At 40.7% G+C, this 20,119-nt stretch overlaps 1 protein-coding gene across 2 annotated transcripts in view; it reads left to right on the forward strand.

The window, feature by feature from the left end:
- The window catches only part of LOC134753280 (zinc finger and BTB domain-containing protein 41-like), a 47,621-nt gene that overhangs the window by 2,416 nt on the left and 25,086 nt on the right, over positions 1–20,119 (forward strand). Inside the window, exons 4-7 of one of the 2 annotated variants that reach the window (XM_063689126.1) lie at positions 2,560–2,762; positions 3,672–3,797; positions 17,730–17,867; positions 18,671–18,878. In XM_063689126.1, the coding sequence (XP_063545196.1) occupies positions 2,560–2,762; positions 3,672–3,797; positions 17,730–17,867; positions 18,671–18,878 (675 nt within the window). Of the gene's footprint in view, positions 1–2,559; positions 2,763–3,671; positions 3,798–17,729; positions 17,868–18,670; positions 18,906–20,119 lie in introns of those variants that run through there. The other variant, XM_063689125.1, reaches the window with a different exon arrangement.

Consider the following 20,119-nt stretch of genomic DNA (forward strand, 5'->3'; position numbering starts at 1 on the left):
CCGATTTTTCGTGTTTACGCACGCACGCACACAATCACGACTTGAGCTCGGAGCGTCGTTACATGAAGTCACAGGTGTCCTTGTATTCTTCGTCCATGATTGTTACGCTTAATGTCATTAAAATAGGGTAGTTGACACATGTTGAATTTTTTAACTAAGTTAAATAGATGGAAAATGAGCAATTTATCAAAATAAATTGGAAACTTAAAAAAATATATGGGAATAATAAAAAAAAACAAGACCTCAAAATTTCCAAAAAAAAAAAATTTTTTTTCAAAAAAGAAAAAAATGAAAAATATTGTATAGCAACAATATACATAAAAGATTATTTTAAACCGGGTCACTCACGTATTATTAAGTCGAATAGCTCGACATGTTCCGGTCCAATTTACGAGGACCGTCTTCACGGAGACACGACACGTCTTCACTGGTCGAGGGCGCGGCGTGTACTGCGGGCCGGCGCCCGACTCGCCCGGCCGCTCACGACAGACGGCGTCGGCGGTGCCGGCGACGTCACCGTTGCTAGGATAGCTCTACCCTCCGTATTGCGTTTGTCAAATGTCGGATCGCACACAACACTCACTGAGTCACTTGCTAAAGGCCGGACCACACTGACCACCGACGCAGTACCCAAAACCGTTTTCCAACTAGGCGGCACCGACCAGCCACTGTCACGATTGAAATTCGGATAACGACTAATCTCAATAGCTTCCCGTATTTTCCGTTGAACGAAGAACTTTTCTCGCGCCAGAACGGTTACCCTATCAAACCTAATATAGTGCGTCGCGTCCGAATCCAGTACGTGTTCTGTCACTGCAGAGCTTTGGCCGTCCCGGTTTTTCATACTGCGTATGTGCTCAGACAGTCTCGTCGAAATGTTCCGGCCGGTCTCACCAATATAATACTTCCCACAGGAGCACGGAATCCTGTACACCCCAGGAACATTTAAGGGCTCCTTGTCCTTTGGCGAACGCGTCCACTGTCTAAGCTGCGCGTGCGGGCGGAAAATCGTCTTGATGCTATATTTACGGCGTAACAAGTGTCCGATCTTATCCGTCACACCCCTAATGTAAGGCAAGTACATAGGCTGTCTTTCCACCACAGGCGGTCGTGGGCGCGCAGATGCATTCGCAATCCGATTACTGTGCCTCCAGTTGTAACCGTTATTTTCCAGGACACGCTTAACGTGAGCCAACTCGCGATCCACGTGCTGTTGAGATTAGTCGTTATCCGAATTTCAATCGTGACAGTGGCTGGTCGGTGCCGCCTAGTTGGAAAACGGTTTTGGGTACTGCGTCGGTGGTCAGTGTGGTCCGGCCTTTAGCAAGTGACTCAGTGAGTGTTGTGTGCGATCCGACATTTGACAAACGCAATACGGAGGGTAGAGCTATCCTAGCAACGGTGACGTCGCCGGCACCGCCGACGCCGTCTGTCGTGAGCGGCCGGGCGAGTCGGGCTTTGGCCCGCAGTACACGCCGCGCCCTCGACCAGTGAAGACGTGTCGTGTCTCCGTGAAGACGGTCCTCGTAAATTGGACCGAAACATGGCGAGCTATTCGACTTAATAATACGTGAGTGACCCGGTTTAAAATAATGTAATATGTTTGAGTCTCACGGGAGTTTTATAGTTAAAATATACATAAACGTAACATTTCACCGACAAAATTTACAATTTGCTTGTTTGCCATACATCGGAACGGCTTCTAAGCAAAGCGATACAGTGACGTCAAGATGTGTTGCCATTTGTGTTAGACCGTTTGCTCAGTAAAGTGGCGATGCCAGACTTTGACCATCATTTGTGACTTTTATATTGCTTTAAGACAATGGATCCCATACAGACATTTGATCCTCAAAATAAACCTGATTGACTGATACCATTAAAATATTGTCAACTATCCTTAGTTACAAACTGTTAACACTTCCCTGCATCTATATATTGCAAGCTGCTCTTTTTGTTCGCGAAAACCCTCATTTATTTGAACTAAAACAGGATAAGCAAACAACTAGAGCACAGTACAGAAATAAATTGCAACTACCTGAAACGAACTTGCAAATATGTAGAAATGGTCCACATTACAAATGTATTTTAATAACTAATAAAATTCCAGACTTGATTAAGCAAGAACCTCAAAATGCGATCTTCAAAACTAAATTAGAAAAATTATTAATAGATAAATGCTATTATTCAGTTAGTGACTTTTTTAATGATAATTTATAATTCTTACTTTATTTTTAATTATTATGTACTGACTATTTATTCGTTTAATTTCTAATGTGTAAAATTTGTAATTTAAGTGACATCTTTTTTTTTTTTTTTATATAAAAATTGTAACATATTTTAATGCATTACTAATTTAGGAGACTGTAGATTTGTTAGTTCGCATGATTATTAATTAATTTTATTTTATAATGTTTAGCCTAGATTACGGTCTAATATATTGTTGTATGTCCTCACAGGACGTCATGGACTGACTTTCAGAATTGATGTAACACCTAAATTATAAAATGTATGTACATGACTTTACAATCAATAAATGAAATGAAATCCTATTGTCCCCAGTCAAACGGCGAGCACCTCTGCCCTATCTGTTTCCTCCGCTTCGCATCTTCTGCCGTGCTGCGCGCGCACACGCAGACGCACCGCGAGCGCGGCGTGTGCGCACGGTGCGGCGCGACCGTCGGCGCGCGGCGACGCAACGCGCATAGAGCTAAATGTATCAACAACAATCAAGTTATATGCCATTTGTGTTCTAAGGCTTTTACGTGAGTATAATAGTTGTGTAATAGTACATTATGATACAAGTGTGCTAAGTTGGCCATTACACACGAGGCGATATTGTGCGTGCGAGCTGTAAACGAGCGCGCAATAAGAAAGCCGATGTGTGTAATGACCAATGCACACGCGTTTCATACGACGTTTTTCAACACACTTGCGAGAAAAAAAAGAAACTCATATTAATCAAATTTTAATAGTTGAAACAGTTATTATTGTGTGTTGCATCTGTCATACTCGTACTGCCGGCCGGCCCTCGCCCCGGCCGCGGGCCGCGCGCCGCGCAGGCGCGAGGAGCGCGCCGGTGCCCGCCAGTCCGACCAATTAAAGAAGGCTCCCTTTCCATGCATATTATTAGCAATCAGTTAGCTTCTTAACTCAGTCGGATAATATAATGAAAAAGCACGAGTGGAATAGTACACTGAAAGAGCACGCGTGTTTAATATCTAGGATTATGATCCAAAAATCGGTGGAATAAAAACGTCGTTTTGAGCAAGTGTGTTGAAAACCAATTTTTAGGGGGTTCCGTGCCCAAAAGGTAGGAACGGGACCCTATTACTAAGACTCTATCCGTCTGTCTGCACCAGGCAGTAAATTTACTGCCACACGATTAAAAATAAAAATATCAAAAAATATATATATGAATAAATGATTTTTTTATTTGCATTAATTATATTCATATTATTTTGAAAATTGTTAAATAACAAACGAAACCGTCAATGCCGTCTATTCGAGAGTAGGCCAAAGGTAGTGGCGCCATCTGATTGAGAATCAAATCTTGATTTTCGAGGCACGTTTTTACTTAGACTGTATCCATCTATTACGGAGTTATATCTATCTTTGGCTTAAGGCTAATTTGATCTGTGTAAGATTTGACTCAATTTATTTATTTATTTCAGCGATGGTAACAGCCTACAACAGCACATCAAGCGCTTCCATCTCTCAAAAACCAGCAAAAAAATATGCTCCTGTCATGTGTGCGGCAAGACTTATAAGAACCAAGCGGCCGTACGGATGCATATGATGTAAGTAATTAAGACAAGGGCATGACACTCTTTGATAGAAAGAGATAGTCTTATTACGATTCCTATAAGAGGAAAGAGAAAATAGTGCCATGCTTTGTCCTTATCACCGACCGGGTTTTTTTTCATGGCCGGGTTATGGCAGCATAGGTAGGAGGCGATGGCGAAATACCGAAATTTACAAGAGTGAAAGAGAAAAAGGATTATGCTGCCATACATTAACCTGTCAATACATGAATATGTCTTTCTCTTACCCCTGGTCGCTCGGTTTCACGTCTATAACTACTATACTATGTCTATGGTTGTTCCAATGGTCGCAGGGTCGAGTCCTGCCGGAGGTGTATTTTATTTTTGGAGTAACGCTCGCATACGTTTCTGCTTCATAAAAAAGACATTACGGAACTTATTTTTACACAATTTCATGTATTTTAATCATAACTATGTCCGATTGTTTGATTTTTTTACGATTTTTACTTTATTATAAGAGTTAGGGGCTTTTAAAAATTGTTTGAAATCTGATTTTCGCTCCTAACAACTTATAATAATTACAGAATCGAAAAAATCAAAAGGTCGGGCATAGTTATAATTAAAATACATATAAAAATATTCTCAATAATGTTAATATCCAGGGAGGAAAATGGGGAATATGTTTGTATGGAAAACGGGTTTCGAGGCATGATAAAAAATAAACATCAACTCTTACCCTGATTTCAACAACCTTTAGGGAGTCCTTTTAAAACAAGTTACTGTCAAAAGACTATTTTGGGATACACTTATTTGTGGGTTACATCTAAATATTAAAATAAATATACATACATACATTATATGGGGCGTTTTCTATGAAAAGGGACCTTATTGCCGATGGCGCTTACGCCGCACAGCGTCGCGCGGCATTGTATTTATATTGGAGCATCGTTTATAATGGCGTAAGCGCCATCGACATTAAGGTACCCTTTTTATAGGAAATACCACATATGTTGTCTCCTAAATGAGTAGTATCATAGAGTAACTTATACTAGAGCGGTACTGTCATAGTAAATTTTGTAACCCCAGTAAATTCACTGCCATCTGTCGACACACTTTAAAATTAAAAATGAAGATTTATAAAAATACGATAGAATGTATTTAAATATAGATAAATGATTTTTTTTATTTGCATTAATTATTTTTATGATTTTGACCCATGTTCTTTCACTGATATGCGTTAAAATTGTTAAATAACAAACGAAACCGTCAACGCCATCAATACGACTGTAGGCCAAAACTAGTAGCGCCCTCTGAACGAGAATCAAATTTTCTTGATTTTCGAGGCACGTTTTTTCCTTAGACTGTATCCATCTATTACGGAGTTATATCTATCTTTGGTAGTATCAAAGAGAATTAAGAAGACATAGAGTGCTCACTCCATACATATATACAAAGACTAGCGACCCGCTTGGCATCGCACGGGTTACACAAAACCTTAACAAATTATACACCTAAACCTTCCTCAAGAACCACTCTATTGATAGGTGAAAACCGCATAAAAATCCGTTTAGTAGTTTTCGAGTTTTTCGCGAACATACATACACACAAACAGATTTGTTTTATAAGGTGTAGTGTGTAGTGATAGTTTAGAATAAAAACCGGCCAAGTGCGAGTCGGACTCGCCCACGAAGGGTTCCGTACCATTACGGAAAAAACAGCAAAAAAATCACGTTTCTTGTATGGGAGCCCCATTTAAATATTTATATTATTCTGTTTTTAGTATTTTTTGTTATAGCGGCAACAGAAATACATCATCTGTGAAAAATTCAACTGTCTAGCTATCACGGTTCATGAGATACAGCCTGGTGACAGACAGACGGACAGCGGAGTCTTAGTAATAGGGTCCCGTTTTTACCCTTTAGGAACGGAACCCTAATGAACGGGTCAAGCTAAATAAAAGTGTTTAGTGCCTTTGCCTTGAGCACTATTTTTATATTAAATGATACGCGGAGTGCGATGAATATATATAATGAGAGAATATTTACAATGGCTAATTACAATTGGATTCACAAATAAGATTTAGGCTTCCGTATGATAGAAGGAAAATTTTAGTTGTGTAGGAATGACATTGACACGTTGACGTAGCAACGTAGACGGGTTGTGAGCAGCCAGTATTGTGATGTGCCACAGGACCCCCCTGGGAGAATCAGAGTCCTGCCTGAAAATGAGAAGGAAAGGTTACTTTCCGGCCAGACCGAGTGGTTCTCACCGGGACAACAGCTTGAGTAGGCCTAGCATTTGTGCCTGTAGGTGAAGCTGTGTCATTCTGCATGTAGGCTGGTTTGATACGGTCAATGGAGACTGTCACTGGTCCTCGTAGTAAGTCCAATGTGACGGTCTTGTCCGTTCTACGTAGCACGCGATATGGGCCTGTGTATGGCGGTTCTAGTGATCCACGCAGTGCATCCTGTCTAAGGAAAACATGGCTGCATGAACTTAGGTCCTTATGAACAAAGACTGATTTGTTTCCGTGCCTTGATGCGGGGATAGGTCTGAGGTGAGACATCTGGCGTTTCAACTGAGTGACAAAATCATCAGGCTGCAGGGTGTTAGAGTTATGAGAATGAAAGAACTCACCCGGGATGCGTAAAGGCTCACCATACACCATCTCTGCAGCTGAGCATTTGATGTCTTCCTTCCACGCACTTCTTATGCCGAGTAGGACGATCGGCAACACCTCAGTCCACCTCGTGCTGTTGTGGGCCATGATGGCTGCCTTCAGGGAGCGGTGCAGACGCTCGACCATCGAATTGGCTTGTGGATGATAAGCCGTCGTGTGACGCAGCTGTGCACCACAAAGCTCTGTCAAGACCTTAAACATACGTGAGGTAAATTGACGTCCTTGGTCAGTAGTTACGGTTTGAGGACAACCAAATCGCGATATCCAAGTGTCGTAGAATACATGGGCTACCGATTCAGCCGTGATATCAGACAGTGGCTTTGCCTCGGGCCACCGTGTGTACCTGTCTATGGCTGTGAAAAGGTAACGGAATCCTGATGAATGTGGCAATGGGCCGACCAGATCAATGTGGACATGACTAAACCTTTCTTCTGGTAATTTGAAATTTCCAAGAGGAGAAGAGGTATGACGTTGCACTTTAGCACGTTGACACGATTCGCATGCACGTACCCAGGTACCGCAATCTTTGCGTACAGATGGCCACACGAATCTCTGAGTTACAAGTTTGATTGTGGATCTCGTACCTGGATGACTCATGCCATGGATGGTGTTAAATATCTTCTGTCGATGCTGCTTGACGATAAACGGACGTGGCTTTGCTTGAGACGTGTCACAATATAAATAAACATTGGTACCTGGTACGGGTACTTTCTCAAGCTTCAGAGACGAAGATCGATTGACAAGAAGCTCTTGTAGTTCTGGGTCTTCCTGCTGAGCTTGCGCGATGGCTTCGAAGTCTGGTGGCACGGCAATGGTCTCGATACGGGAGAGCGTGTCAGCGGTGATGTTGTCTTTCCCGGAGATATGTCTGATGTCGCTTGTGAACTGCGAAATAAAATCAAGATAATTGAATTGTCTCGGGGAACATTTCCTGTCTTTTTGCTGAAAGGCGAAGGTGATAGGCTTATGATCTGTATAAATGACAAAATGTCTGCCTTCGACCATGTAGCGGAAATGTTTGACACTTTCATATATAGCGAGTAACTCCCGATCGTACGCGCTGTATTGCGTCTGTTGCCGTGTCATCTTCTTTGAGAAGAAAGCAAGTGGTTGCCACTCTCCTCGTACAAATTGTTGTAATACGCCGGCCAAAGCCGTGCTTGAAGCATCAGTTACTAGAGCGAGTTCAGCGTCCATAACGGGATGAACCAGTAATGTAGATTTTGTAAGACTAGACTTACAGTTCTGAAAAGCCTCTAACTGTTGATCTGTCCAAGTTAGTGGAGACGAACTTTTCAGTTTAGGTCCAGTTAGCATGTCGTGAAGAGGGGCTTGGTGTTCGGCAGCGTGAGGAACGAATCTTCTATAAAAATTCAGCATGCCGAGAAACCTGCGTAAGCCACCGACGGTCTTTGGGGGAGGAAACTCCTGCATAATCTTTACCTTCTCGTCGATGGGACATGTGCCTTCTTCAGAGACAGTAAATCCTAGGAATGTGACTTCTTTCTGACCAAAAGAACATTTGGATTCATTGATGAGCATACCGTACTCATGGAACCTATCGAACACTTGCCGTAGATGATCTAAGTGCTGCTCGGCATCTTTAGAATAGATGAGCACGTCATCGATGTAGGAGTACACGAAGTCCAAATCTCTGAGCACCTCATCTAGGAACCGTTGAAAGGTTTGGGCAGCATTTCGGAGTCCAAATGGCATGAATGGAAAGGAGAACATTCCAAATGGTGTTGTAATTGAGGTTTTGCAGATATCATCTTTGTAAACGGGAATTTGATTGTAAGCTTTAACTAAATCGATTTTTGAAAAGATTTTACTACCAGCGAGTCGATGTGCGTAGTCCTCTATGTGGCGAACAGGGTATCTGTCGGGGATAGTGCGTGCGTTCAGCGCGCGGTAATCCCCGCACGGCCGCCAACCGTTGCCTTTTTTTGGCACCATATGTAGCGCCGACGCCCACGGTGAATTAGAGCGTTGTGCTACACCGTCACGAAGCATCTCTTCAAACTGCTCCTTGGCGATCTTCAGGCGGTCTGGAGCTAAACGGCGTGGTCTACAGAAGGTAGGAGGACCTGGAGTAGTTCGGATGTAGTGAACAGTGGAATGCTTTACCTCTCGCGGCAGTCCAGATGGTTTCGTTAAGCTGGAATACTCTGCTAGCAAGCGGTGGTACTCACTGTCACCCGAAATTGCCTTAACGCTGGGTTGGTTGCAGTGCTTAAGCTGTCCCGTAGTCGACAAAGTTGTTAAGCTGTCAATTAGTCTTCTATTTCTGCAATCGATAATAATACCATAATGTGCAAGAAAATCAGCGCCGATTATAGGTTTATTTACATTTGCTACGACAAAGTTCCAAATAAAGTCTCTGCGTAATCCTATGTCTAACTTTTGCTTGATTATGCCGTACGTATATATGAGCGAACCATTAGCGGCAGTAAGCGAGTAGTTGTCAGGCGACTTGCATTTAGGCATAAAATTTCGTGGCAGAACGCACAGGTCAGATCCGGTATCAATGAGGTATTGAATTTTAGTTACTCTGTCCGTGATGAATAGGCGGCTGGTTGTAGTAGGACAGTCAGCAGCCGCCACGGTAGACTGTCTTACTAGTTTTCCGCTTTAAAGTTGCACGGCGGAATGCAATTCCGTGCGTTGGTATTAAAGTGACTATGATACCAGCACATACCTGATTTGACAGCTCGATACCGACCGTGTGACTTGGATCTGCTGCGACTGCGCGACCTGTTCTTATTAAAAAGCGAGCGTCGCTGACCGCTGCTGCTACCGGTGCTTAGCTGAGCAATCTGTTGAGTCATTTCGCTCTGGATGCGCGCCGTTATAGATTGCTCCATCTTCTTGAACATGTCTTCAAACGAACTCATGCTTGCAACCTGCTTAAAAGAAGAACCAGGTGTCACGTCTAAGATCTGGTCTGCAAGGATTGCGATGTCGTCTAAAGAAGCCGTCTTCTGAGACGCGATGATCGCTTGCACTTGAGTAGGTAGGCGAGTCGACCACAAACTTCGGAGAAAATCGTCAGTGACACTATCGCCAGCTAATCCTCGAAGGTGACGAAGGAATTGGCTTGGTTTTCTGTCTCCAAGTTCTTCAAATTGCAGCAACTGACGTCTTTTGTTTTCTTGCGACGTTGACAGTCGATCGATCAATTGTTTTTTTAATTTTTCATATTTGTCTGTTTCTGGGGGCTTCGTTATGATATCCCGTACTTCGCGAGCCGTTTTGGGATCTAGCTCTCTGATCACTTGGAAATATTTCGTAGAATCCGCTTTCACGCCCCAAACAGCGAACTGCGCCTCGACCTGGGCGAACCAAACTTCCGCATCTTCTGCCCAAAATGGTGGTAATCTCATGGTCAAACGATCTACCGCTGCGCTGGATTGTTCGGCCTCTATTTTCTCGCAAACGGAGTCTTCGAAGTTGTCGGTCATTTTGAAAGTCGCGGGTCACCAATTTAGTGCCTTTGCCTTGAGCACTATTTTTATATTAAATGATACGCGGAGTGCGATGAATATATATAATGAGAGAATATTTACAATGGCTAATTACAATTGGATTCACAAATAAGATTTAGGCTTCCGTATGATAGAAGGAAAATTTTAGTTGTGTAGGAATGACATTGACACGTTGACGTAGCAACGTAGACGGGTTGTGAGCAGCCAGTATTGTGATGTGCCACAAGTGTAATAATGGTGCAAATACTAATTATTATACTCATTTATTTAAGCATTCTTTTTCTTCCCGAATACCCTTCAAAGGTCCCAGAATACATTCTGTTTTTTGCTTCATCATGATTCATATCAAAATATATGCTTTTAGTCGGTTCCATGGTAAATTTCTCTGGTATTTCCTTGTATTGTTTTATATTTTTCCATGACAGGGGTTTTAAGCCTTTATTTGTGTATATATACTGATTTACCGGGTCGTCTGGATGTACGTCTACCGGTATTTTAAATACTATTGGCACTGAACAAAATACTAGAGTAATACACGAAAATAATATAACGCATATAAGCATTTTATTCGAATGGTATTTTCATCTAACTGATACCTACCGAGTTACATTTAGATTTGTTATTTTTATTGATGTTTTCCAATTTAGTTTGATTTAGTTATGTGACTGTATCGCACGTTATTATTTGTCTACAATCAGTAATAAAAAACTTTTTCCATATAATTTTCTGTATTGACATAACGCTATTTCATTTCATTTATTCATATACAATAATACATTGTGTTTGAATGTTTACATTATTAAACAAAACATGCAATATTTACAAATAATTTACAATTAAATAATTTCATTTACAATTATACAAAATGTCAAAATAATACAATATGTCAAAAATAAAAATAAAATAAACACAACATTAATTTTTTTTTTTTTTAATAATAATAATTTTATTTATAAAGAAAATCTTAAAAAATAATAATATTTAGTTACATGTAAAAAATCCGCAACGCAGGCTTCGTCAGGTGGCTACAAATGCAAATCAGCAACATGCTTCGTCCCAAAAATACCAATGATGATATCCGCAACAGGCTTCGTCACTTTTTTTTTTAAATAAAATAACCGTCACGAATCGCACCTGGTTCAAATGTCCCCATTACGCTGGCAGCGTTACCGCGCTGAATGGCCAACGAGATCTGTTGGACCAGGTACGATCCGGACCGAGGGTCGCACCCCCTGTCCCTCAGCCGCCGACCCAAATCCCTCACAAAGTCCCTAGCCTCCACAGCCCAAGGTCCCGCAGTCTCGACTGCAACCGGCACAAAGTCGTACGTTGGTTCCAGGGCAGAGTACTTGGCATGCTTCATTTTGGCGGCATACTCCGCGGCAGTACCAGCAGACCTGACGGTGAGACTCAAGTGGGACGGCGCAAATGTACTCACGCACGTTGCATCCCACAAGAGGCATCGTCCCCTCTGCCATGGAACCAATGTCAGACCATCAGGCCTCTTGCCATCCGTGCGGCACAACCCTGGAGGCTCCAAAACGCAAGGAATATTGGCCGACACCAAAGCCCTGCGGATGACATCATTGATGGCATAATGCCTGGAAAAACGACCCGCGCACTTCATGCAGCTAAGGCCATGGTGACCGTCTTCTTCAACCATGACCCCACAAATGCACCGATGTGCTTCGCACACCTTACACCCCAAACGCAAGGCAACCGCGATTCTTAAGGAATCATTATCTAAAAGTGTGCCTAGCGAGGGGGAAGGCAATGCGTGTAGCCACGCCCCCGACTCAACCCTCGAAGCGGCTTTGAGGCGCGCCAAGTCAGATCCTACCGCCTCCCCTAACATATTCGCCATGGTCCTTCTGCACAATATATCGTCCCACCCCCGCTGAACGATGGGATTATCCGGCCGCTCATCGCCACCGCAGAAAGTGGTCCATTTGTTTAGTGCCTCCGCTACAAACGGTACCTGGGTAATATCACCATTGTTAGACAAAATCCGAGTGACAAGACCCAAAGTACCGTGAGCCGAGGCAAGAAACGCCACCACCCCGACCTCTCTACAGCGACGTATTCCCAACCCACCGTGACGGACAGGGAGAGCAGCCTGACACCACTGCGCTTCATCCAGATGCACATTTAAGATGGATTCAAGCGCCACCTTGATCAACATTAATTAATTTTTTATAAATACAAACAACATTAACAATAACTTTAGTTTTATTAGAAAATAAAATAATAAATAGTAAAGAGATTTACGTTTTTTCGTACTTCGGTAACTTAATTTTCTTATTAACCCTTGATGGTTCCCTTTTCAAATATCCCACTTTATCCCTTACTCTATCTTGCTCAGGTATAGACTCCTCAAAATCGTACTTTTCTACAACTCGAGGTAAGTCTTTGTAATAATTAGGACTGCTTAATTTATAGAAATCCCTCTTTGGCACTACCGTACCTTTCATTGTAAATTTCTTTGTCGGTCTGCCATTCCCTTTTGGTTCTTCAGAATCTAGCAAGCTTTCTGCTTTTGCTTTTATCGATTCTGGTTTTACTTTTTTCTTAATTTCGTTATGTTCAGTTGTAGTTGTATCTTCAACATTTTTGTATCTTTTCTTACTTTTTATTGGCATTACTTCATTATTCGCGGACTTGTGTTTATAACGACCTTGATAATTGATTTTATTCTTATCATCCATTGTTTTTATATCATCAAGATTATCTTTCTCTTTTCTGTTTATTTTGTCATTATCATCTGTTTCGCGATCAAGTCCATATTTATCATATATATCGTTTTCTTTTATTATCTTTTGAGGTTTTCTCATCCGCTTTATTGACGTTTCTTCGTTATTCGCGGAGTTGTCTTTGTTACCACCCTGATAATTGAATTTATTCTGATCATGTATTATTTTTATATCATCCCGATTCTCTTTCTTTTTTCTGTTTATTTTGTCATCATTATCTGTTTCGAGACCAAGTTCATATGTTTCATACATATTGTTTTCTTCTTTTATCTTTTGAGGTTTTCTTATCCTCTTTTCTTTACTATTCGCAGGCTTGTCTTTATTACGACCTTGATAATTGTATTTATTCTTATCATCCGTTGTTTTTATATCATCACGATTATGTTTCTGTTTTCTTTTTCCTTTGTCATCGTTATCTATTTCGCGACCAAGTTCATGTGTATCATACATATCGTTATTTTCTATTTTCTTCCGAGGTTTCCTTTTACTCTTTATTGGCATTTCTTCACTATTTTCAGACTTGGGTTTATTACGACCTTGATCATTCAATTTATTTTTACCATCCATTGTTTTTATATCACGATTCTCTTTATGTTTTCTGACTTTTCTATCGTCATCATTCTCTGTTTCGCGACCAAGTTCATATTTATCGTACATATCATTTTCTTCTATTTTCTTCTGAGGTCTCCTTTTGTAAGTGTTTTTCTGTTTTGCCCCGTTAATTAAATCGTAATTATCAGATTTGTTTACTTGGTGATATTTGATTTTGGATGAAAGGACTTGGTCTATAAAGCTCTCTTTTTCCCCTTTTACTGAATGTGGCCATGAAATTTCAGCTGACTCTTTTAATGCAATCTTCGTTGTTAACTCTTCTTCTCTACATATTCTACTATTTGGATTCTGTTTACAATATTCCGAATCTTTGAAACGTTTTTTGTTTCTTAAAAGTACCGGTAACGGTGCTTTATAGCTGTTATTGTGTTTGTCTTGTATATGCTGTTCGTCATCTTTATCAAGTTTATTTTTAATCTCATCACTGACCTCAGCTTGTTGTTTAGGTTTTCGTTTGTCGTTCTTTTTATTTTCTGACCCCAATTCGAATTTTTCATACGTGTCATTTTCTTCTTTCGATATGTGAAGTTTCTTTTTACCGATATCTGCATTCCCTTCCTTACTTTTCTCCGTCGTTTCCTCAGTAGACGTTACATAACGTTCATGTAATGGTTGTTTAACTTTTTTGGATTTTATTGTCGACACCTCTAGTTTTGATTTATCGCTTTCAAATTTATCTTCGTCATAATGAAGGAGACGATGGGTAGAAAGCTGCTTCGGTGGCACCTTTTTAGAATTTTCTTCGCTATTTTGTGGAACCTTAAAATTTAGATACTTTTTCTTATTCCTTAATATTGCATATTCATTACTGTCGGCCTGATCATCTACATTTTTATCGTCGTCTTCATTTTGTAATTTTTTCGTTTCCCGATTGTGTTTTACTTTATCGTCCTCCACTGACTGACGATTGACTCCTTTTTTGTTATTATTTTTAATTTGAGAGCTTAGTGCATATTCTTCGTACATGGCGTTGTTTTCTATTGGTTGCATTGGAGGTGGTATTTGATGAGTTTTTTTCTCTTTTGACTTATGTTGTTTTACTTCTGGACTGTCGTTGAGGAAATCATTTAAGGACATCTTTGATTTGGTAGGATCTTTTTTAACTTCTTTAATATTCTGCGATATAGTCGCTTCATCTTGTTTTAGAGCAGTATTTTCGTGGTTAATTTTATTTTTCTTTCCCAACATGTGCTCTTCAAATGTATGACTGTCATCTTTATTTGTACTAATTTTAGTTTGAGGTACCAATAGTTGTTTTTTAGGCATACGAATATTATCTATTGGTTCATTGTGAGGTTTCCTAAAGATGCTGTCTTTTGGGTTTGTATATACAATGTGTTGATTAAATGTGTCTTCTTTATCTGCTTGATTATCCTTAACTTTTACATCGTTATTGTATTTCTTTTTGTGGCCTAGAAAAAAAAGGCCGTGTTTTAATTTATTTACAAAATCTAGATTGAAATTTTTGATCATATACTTACGTCCTAACAATCGAGTTTCGTCCACATATTGCACATTTAACTCATGCATTTTAGGTTCTTCATAATCTGTGCTACCTTCGTCATTTATATCCTTGTTTGCATTTCCTGTTTTGATATTTTTGATCTCAGGTGGTTTTGTAGATATATCGTGGTTGTATTTCCATTCGCCAAGTTTGGTCTCTGTGTAATCAATTTTATCATGTGTGTCTCTTGACAAGTTAATCAGGTTCAATGGTCTAGCAGCTTCTTTTGAAACTATATTATAATCTCTCTCATCTAACCTTTCTGGATGATAAACTTCTTTTCTCCCGTTATCATTATCTGAATTCCCTTCATTAATATTCTGTAATAAATCCTCTATCTCATCTCTAACGTATACTAGTCCTGGTGGGGTATTATAAATCACTTGCCTAGATAATTCTTTACTGTCAGAATGTTTAACAATATGGAATCTTTTACGTTTATAGTCGCCTTCAGTTGTGTCAGTTGCATATTGATTAGTTCTTGCAGCCTCCTTTATAGGTTTCTCTTTATCTGGCAGTATATTTTCAACTCGTTGTTGATTTTCCCCTAGAGAGATTTTAGATACAAGATTAGTCAATCTATCTGCTAGGTCTTTTGATAAGAACTTGTTGGCTAGATTTCTGAAATCTTCCACGTTTACTGCCAGTATCAGATGGCCATCTATTGCAATAGAAACACATGCTATTGTGCCTGTAATAAATAATCTATTAAATATATTCACAGATACATAAAAGATAGGTCAACACATGAATATACTAATGATGACTAATGATAATGACAGATGAACTTTGTGTGTGATGACGACGCCTGTTGCTGATTTATGGTTTTACCCACCTGACGAAGCCCACGCTGCGGATTTGAATTAGTCAACCTATTATATTAATTATAATAATATTAATTGTATAAAAGATGTCCTATAGAGTAAATTGTTTTACAGCAGTCTTGAAGTCTGTTTTACGAAAATACACAGAAAAAGCGAGTTGTAAAATCTTGTTGCGCTTTCAATTTTTTTTTAATCAGAATATGATGTCACGCGATACATACCAACTCCATAGTTACATAGTTACGTTAATTGGGCCTAAGATTAACAAAATACCCTTTAAACGAAATAAATATCATATACAAAGGAAAACATGACCAAGGCCTACACCTCCATTTCGTTTATATTTTAAATAGTAGTGTGACTACACAAATAGAAAAATATTTTCATAAGAAAGTAATTTAATTTGTTCTTAGAAAATCTCCCTTACTTATTACCTTACAGAATCGCATCTCCTCTTGATTCTGGCATTAACAATTTCATTTTACAATATTTCAATCGATCAAGAAAATAATATGTCAATATGGTAATTTAAGCGATTAATTGTAATCGAGACACAGTTCTTGGGTTTTCATGTTCTTCCGACCACTTCATCTATCTCCTATGATCGCTCCTTATTCTCAGTTCGATTTAGATTGGCGAAAAAGTAACTTTACTATCCGCTTTAGGTATACCTACATCCGTGCAAGATCCAAACTATTCACAATTTTCATTGAAAAAACGCTCAGAAAAGAATATCTTGTTATTTTTATGATTAAACCATACTTACATACTTGCAGCGCGTGTCGAAACAATACCATATTACAACATCAACAGCCACGAGCATTATATTGGTATTCACGATTTAATGAGATATTGAAATGGCGATTGCACCATTGTAAATGCGTGGCGCAGAATCTTACATTGACGCCAAACGTCTAAGTTATGTTATGCGTAGATATATTTAACAGAAAAAATAGAATCCTGGTCTGCAGTTCCACTTTACAAAATGCCGCTTACCGAGAGGAATTACAATCCATACTAATATTATAAATGCGAAAGTCTGGCTGTCTGTCTTTCTGTCTGTGTGTTCCCTCTTCACGCTTAAACCGCTGAATAGATTTAGATGAAATTTGGCATAGAGATAGGTTGAGTCCCTGAGAAGGACATAGGATAGTTTTTATCCCGAAAATCATCTCTTAAGAAAGTAAAACGCGGGGTGGAATTGAGATAATTAATGAAGTGCCTGCTAATTTGTGTGCATAATATGCTCAAATTGAATGATTGCTATGAGAATTTTTCCAGGCGCCATACTTACTTTTTACTTTAGCTGCTCGCGGGCAAAAGCTAGAAAATTATAATGAATAGAAATAACGAGCCTATAATGTTTGAAAGTTTCCCTCGACTTATCCAGGATTCCATTTTCATGACAACTCTCTTCTTCAACTTGAAACAAATCTTCAAACAGAAAAATACATTATTTTCACCCCGCCAACTTGTAATGGGATTAAACAACGACTTTGCCCCCTCCTGCTTTGTGTCCTCGACTGAAGACTGATACATGTAAAACCTTTTCATGTAGAACCTTTTCTGTTGTCATCTTGTACCATACGTATTCTGGCAAATAAAGAAATTCTATTCTATTCTTGCAAAACCAATTACTATTACAATAAATCTGTCTTATGTACAATAAAGTGTTTACTTACATACATACATACATACATACTATTAATATCGGTTTTTCTTTTCTCTTTCTTGTCGGCCATTGAGAAATAAATAAAATCCCGACGAATTGGAACCTCCTTGGAATTATGAACTATAGGGATGGAAATCTTTATTCGATATCTACTTATTTAGCGACAATAGTTTTTTTTTACACTATTGTATTGGTGGCATTTATGTGGTTGAGTTTACGCTGCGTCTTACGTAGGTGAACACCCGCGAACGCGGAGTGAAGCGGCGCGGTGCGGCGCGGCGGGGCCAAGGCGTTCGCGTTCGCAACTAGATCGCCCACGTAGGACACTTCTATAGGTATCAAAGGATCGGTTCACCCCGCGCCGCGCAGCTTCGCGTTCGCGTGTTGTTCGCCTACGTAGTACGCTGCGTTACTGACAACTTTTATGTATGTTTTTGCCAGAAAACACATAAACAAGAAGTTCCCCTGCCCCACATGCGGCGCGCGGTTCAGCTCGCCGTACACGCTGGCGGCGCACGGCCGGCGGCACTTCGGCAAGGGCCTCGCGCGAAGAAGCGCGCCAACCATCCACCACCATATGTGCGTTTTCTTTCTCATGTGAAAGATAAAATGGATTACAATTTAATTTTATCTTGCCAATACTTTGCCATCTGCGTTGTCACTATCATCACAGGGCGGACACGCTATACATCAAAAATCACTTACGTTTCTATGTGTGAACGGTACGCGGCATGCGTCATAGTGTGAGTAAGTTGCTTAAAAATGGTACTGAGCGGCCGGCAAACGGCCGTCAATCTGGTGTCTCGGGGCGAGGGCATTCGAGTCGGGGCGGGGCGGTGCGTGGCCGTTCTGTATGATAATACTATTACTTATTCTGTGCTATCATAGATACAGACGTTGAACTTCGGGCTTTGCCCAAGTTATTAGTGTGAAGGGCGACTAGTATTTAAGAGCGAACAACATTCGCCCAATTTTTTAGTAAGAAGGACGTCGAAGGGCGTGTACTCACTAAGTAGGTGCGCGCAGAGTATCGCGACTTTTTAGTGTGACGGGGAACGTTGACGACCACTTCATAAAACCCTCAACTTTTTAGTTTGCATGCGCGTGCGCGTCGGGATTCGGCCGATTTTTTTAATTTATCATAAAACGTGTATGATTGCTTTGGTAGATAGATCAATGACACTGATTTAAACTTTCACGATTTTTACTCATTATTATTCACAACGACGGGACTTATTTTACGCGATTAAGTCCCGTCGTTGTGAATAATAAAGATTGATTAATGATTGATCGAAATACGAGTAATTATCTAGAAGACAGAAAGTTAAAGAGAAAGAAAGTAATCGTATTAATGTCTTAAAACAACTTATTTTCCATTTCAGCCTCCCCTGCCAACTGTGCTCAAAAACCTTCGCCACGCAGCGCTCCCTAGCGTCCCACATGCAAACAGTACACTCCACCGACAAGAAATACTGCTGCAATATGTGTAGAGCGAGTTATACTAGCAAGAAGTCCTTGAGCGCTCACATACGGAGGCACACGGCGCAGCCGAAACAGTGCTTGTGTCATCTCTGTGGGGCCAGCTTCCAGGTAAATAACTAGGATATAAATATCTATACGAAATACTGCTGCAATATGTGTGGAGCGAGTTATACTAGCAATAAGTCGCTGAGCGCTCACATACGGAGGCACACGGCGCAGCCGAAACAGTGCTTGTGTCATCTCTGTGGGGCCAGCTTCCAGGTAAATAACTAGGATATAAATATCTATACGAAATACTGCTGCAATATGTGTGGAGCGAGTTATACTAGCAATAAGTCGCTAAGCGCTCACATACGGAGGCACACGGCGCAGCCGAAACTGCTTGTGTCATCTCTGTGGGGCCAGCTTCCAGGTAAATAACTAGGATATAAATATCTATACGAAATACTGCTGCAATATGTGTGGAGCGAGTTATACTAGCAATAAGTCGCTGAGCGCTTACATACGGAGGCACACGGCGCAGCCGAAACAGTGCTTGTGTCATCTCTGTGGGGCCAGCTTCCAGGTAAATAACTAGGATATAAATATCTATACGAAATACTGCTGCAATATGTGTGGAGCGAGTTATACTAGCAATAAGTCGCTGAGCGCTCACATACGGAGGCACACGGCGCAGCCGAAACAGTGCTTGTGTCATCTCTGTGGGGCCAGCTTCCAGGTAAATAACTAGGATATAAATATCTATACGAAATACTGCTGCAATATGTGTGGAGCGAGTTATACTAGCAATAAGTCGCTGAGCGCTCACATACGGAGGCACACGGCGCAGCCGAAACAGTGCTTGTGTCATCTCTGTGGGGCCAGCTTCCAGGTAAATAACTAGGATATAAATATCTATACGAAACACTGCTGCAATATGTGTGGAGCGAGTTATACTAGCAATAAGTCGCTGAGCGCTCACATACGGAGGCACACGGCGCAGCCGAAACAGTGCTTGTGTCATCTCTGTGGGGCCAGCTTCCAGGTAAATAACTAGGATATAAATATCTATACGAAATACTGCTGCAATATGTGTGGAGCGAGTTATACTAGCAATAAGTCGCTGAGCGCTCACATACGGAGGCACACGGCGCAGCCGAAACAGTGCTTGTGTCATCTCTGTGGGGCCAGCTTCCAGGTAAATAACTAGGATATAAATATCTATACGAAATACTGCTGCAATATGTGTGGAGCGAGTTATACTAGCAATAAGTCGCTGAGCGCTCACATACGGAGGCACACGGCGCAGCCGAAACAGTGCTTGTGTCATCTCTGTGGGGCCAGCTTCCAGGTAAATAACTAGGATATAA

Source organism: Cydia strobilella, chromosome 26, assembly GCF_947568885.1.
Source record: "Cydia strobilella chromosome 26, ilCydStro3.1, whole genome shotgun sequence".
Lineage (NCBI taxonomy): Eukaryota > Metazoa > Arthropoda > Insecta > Lepidoptera > Tortricidae > Cydia > Cydia strobilella.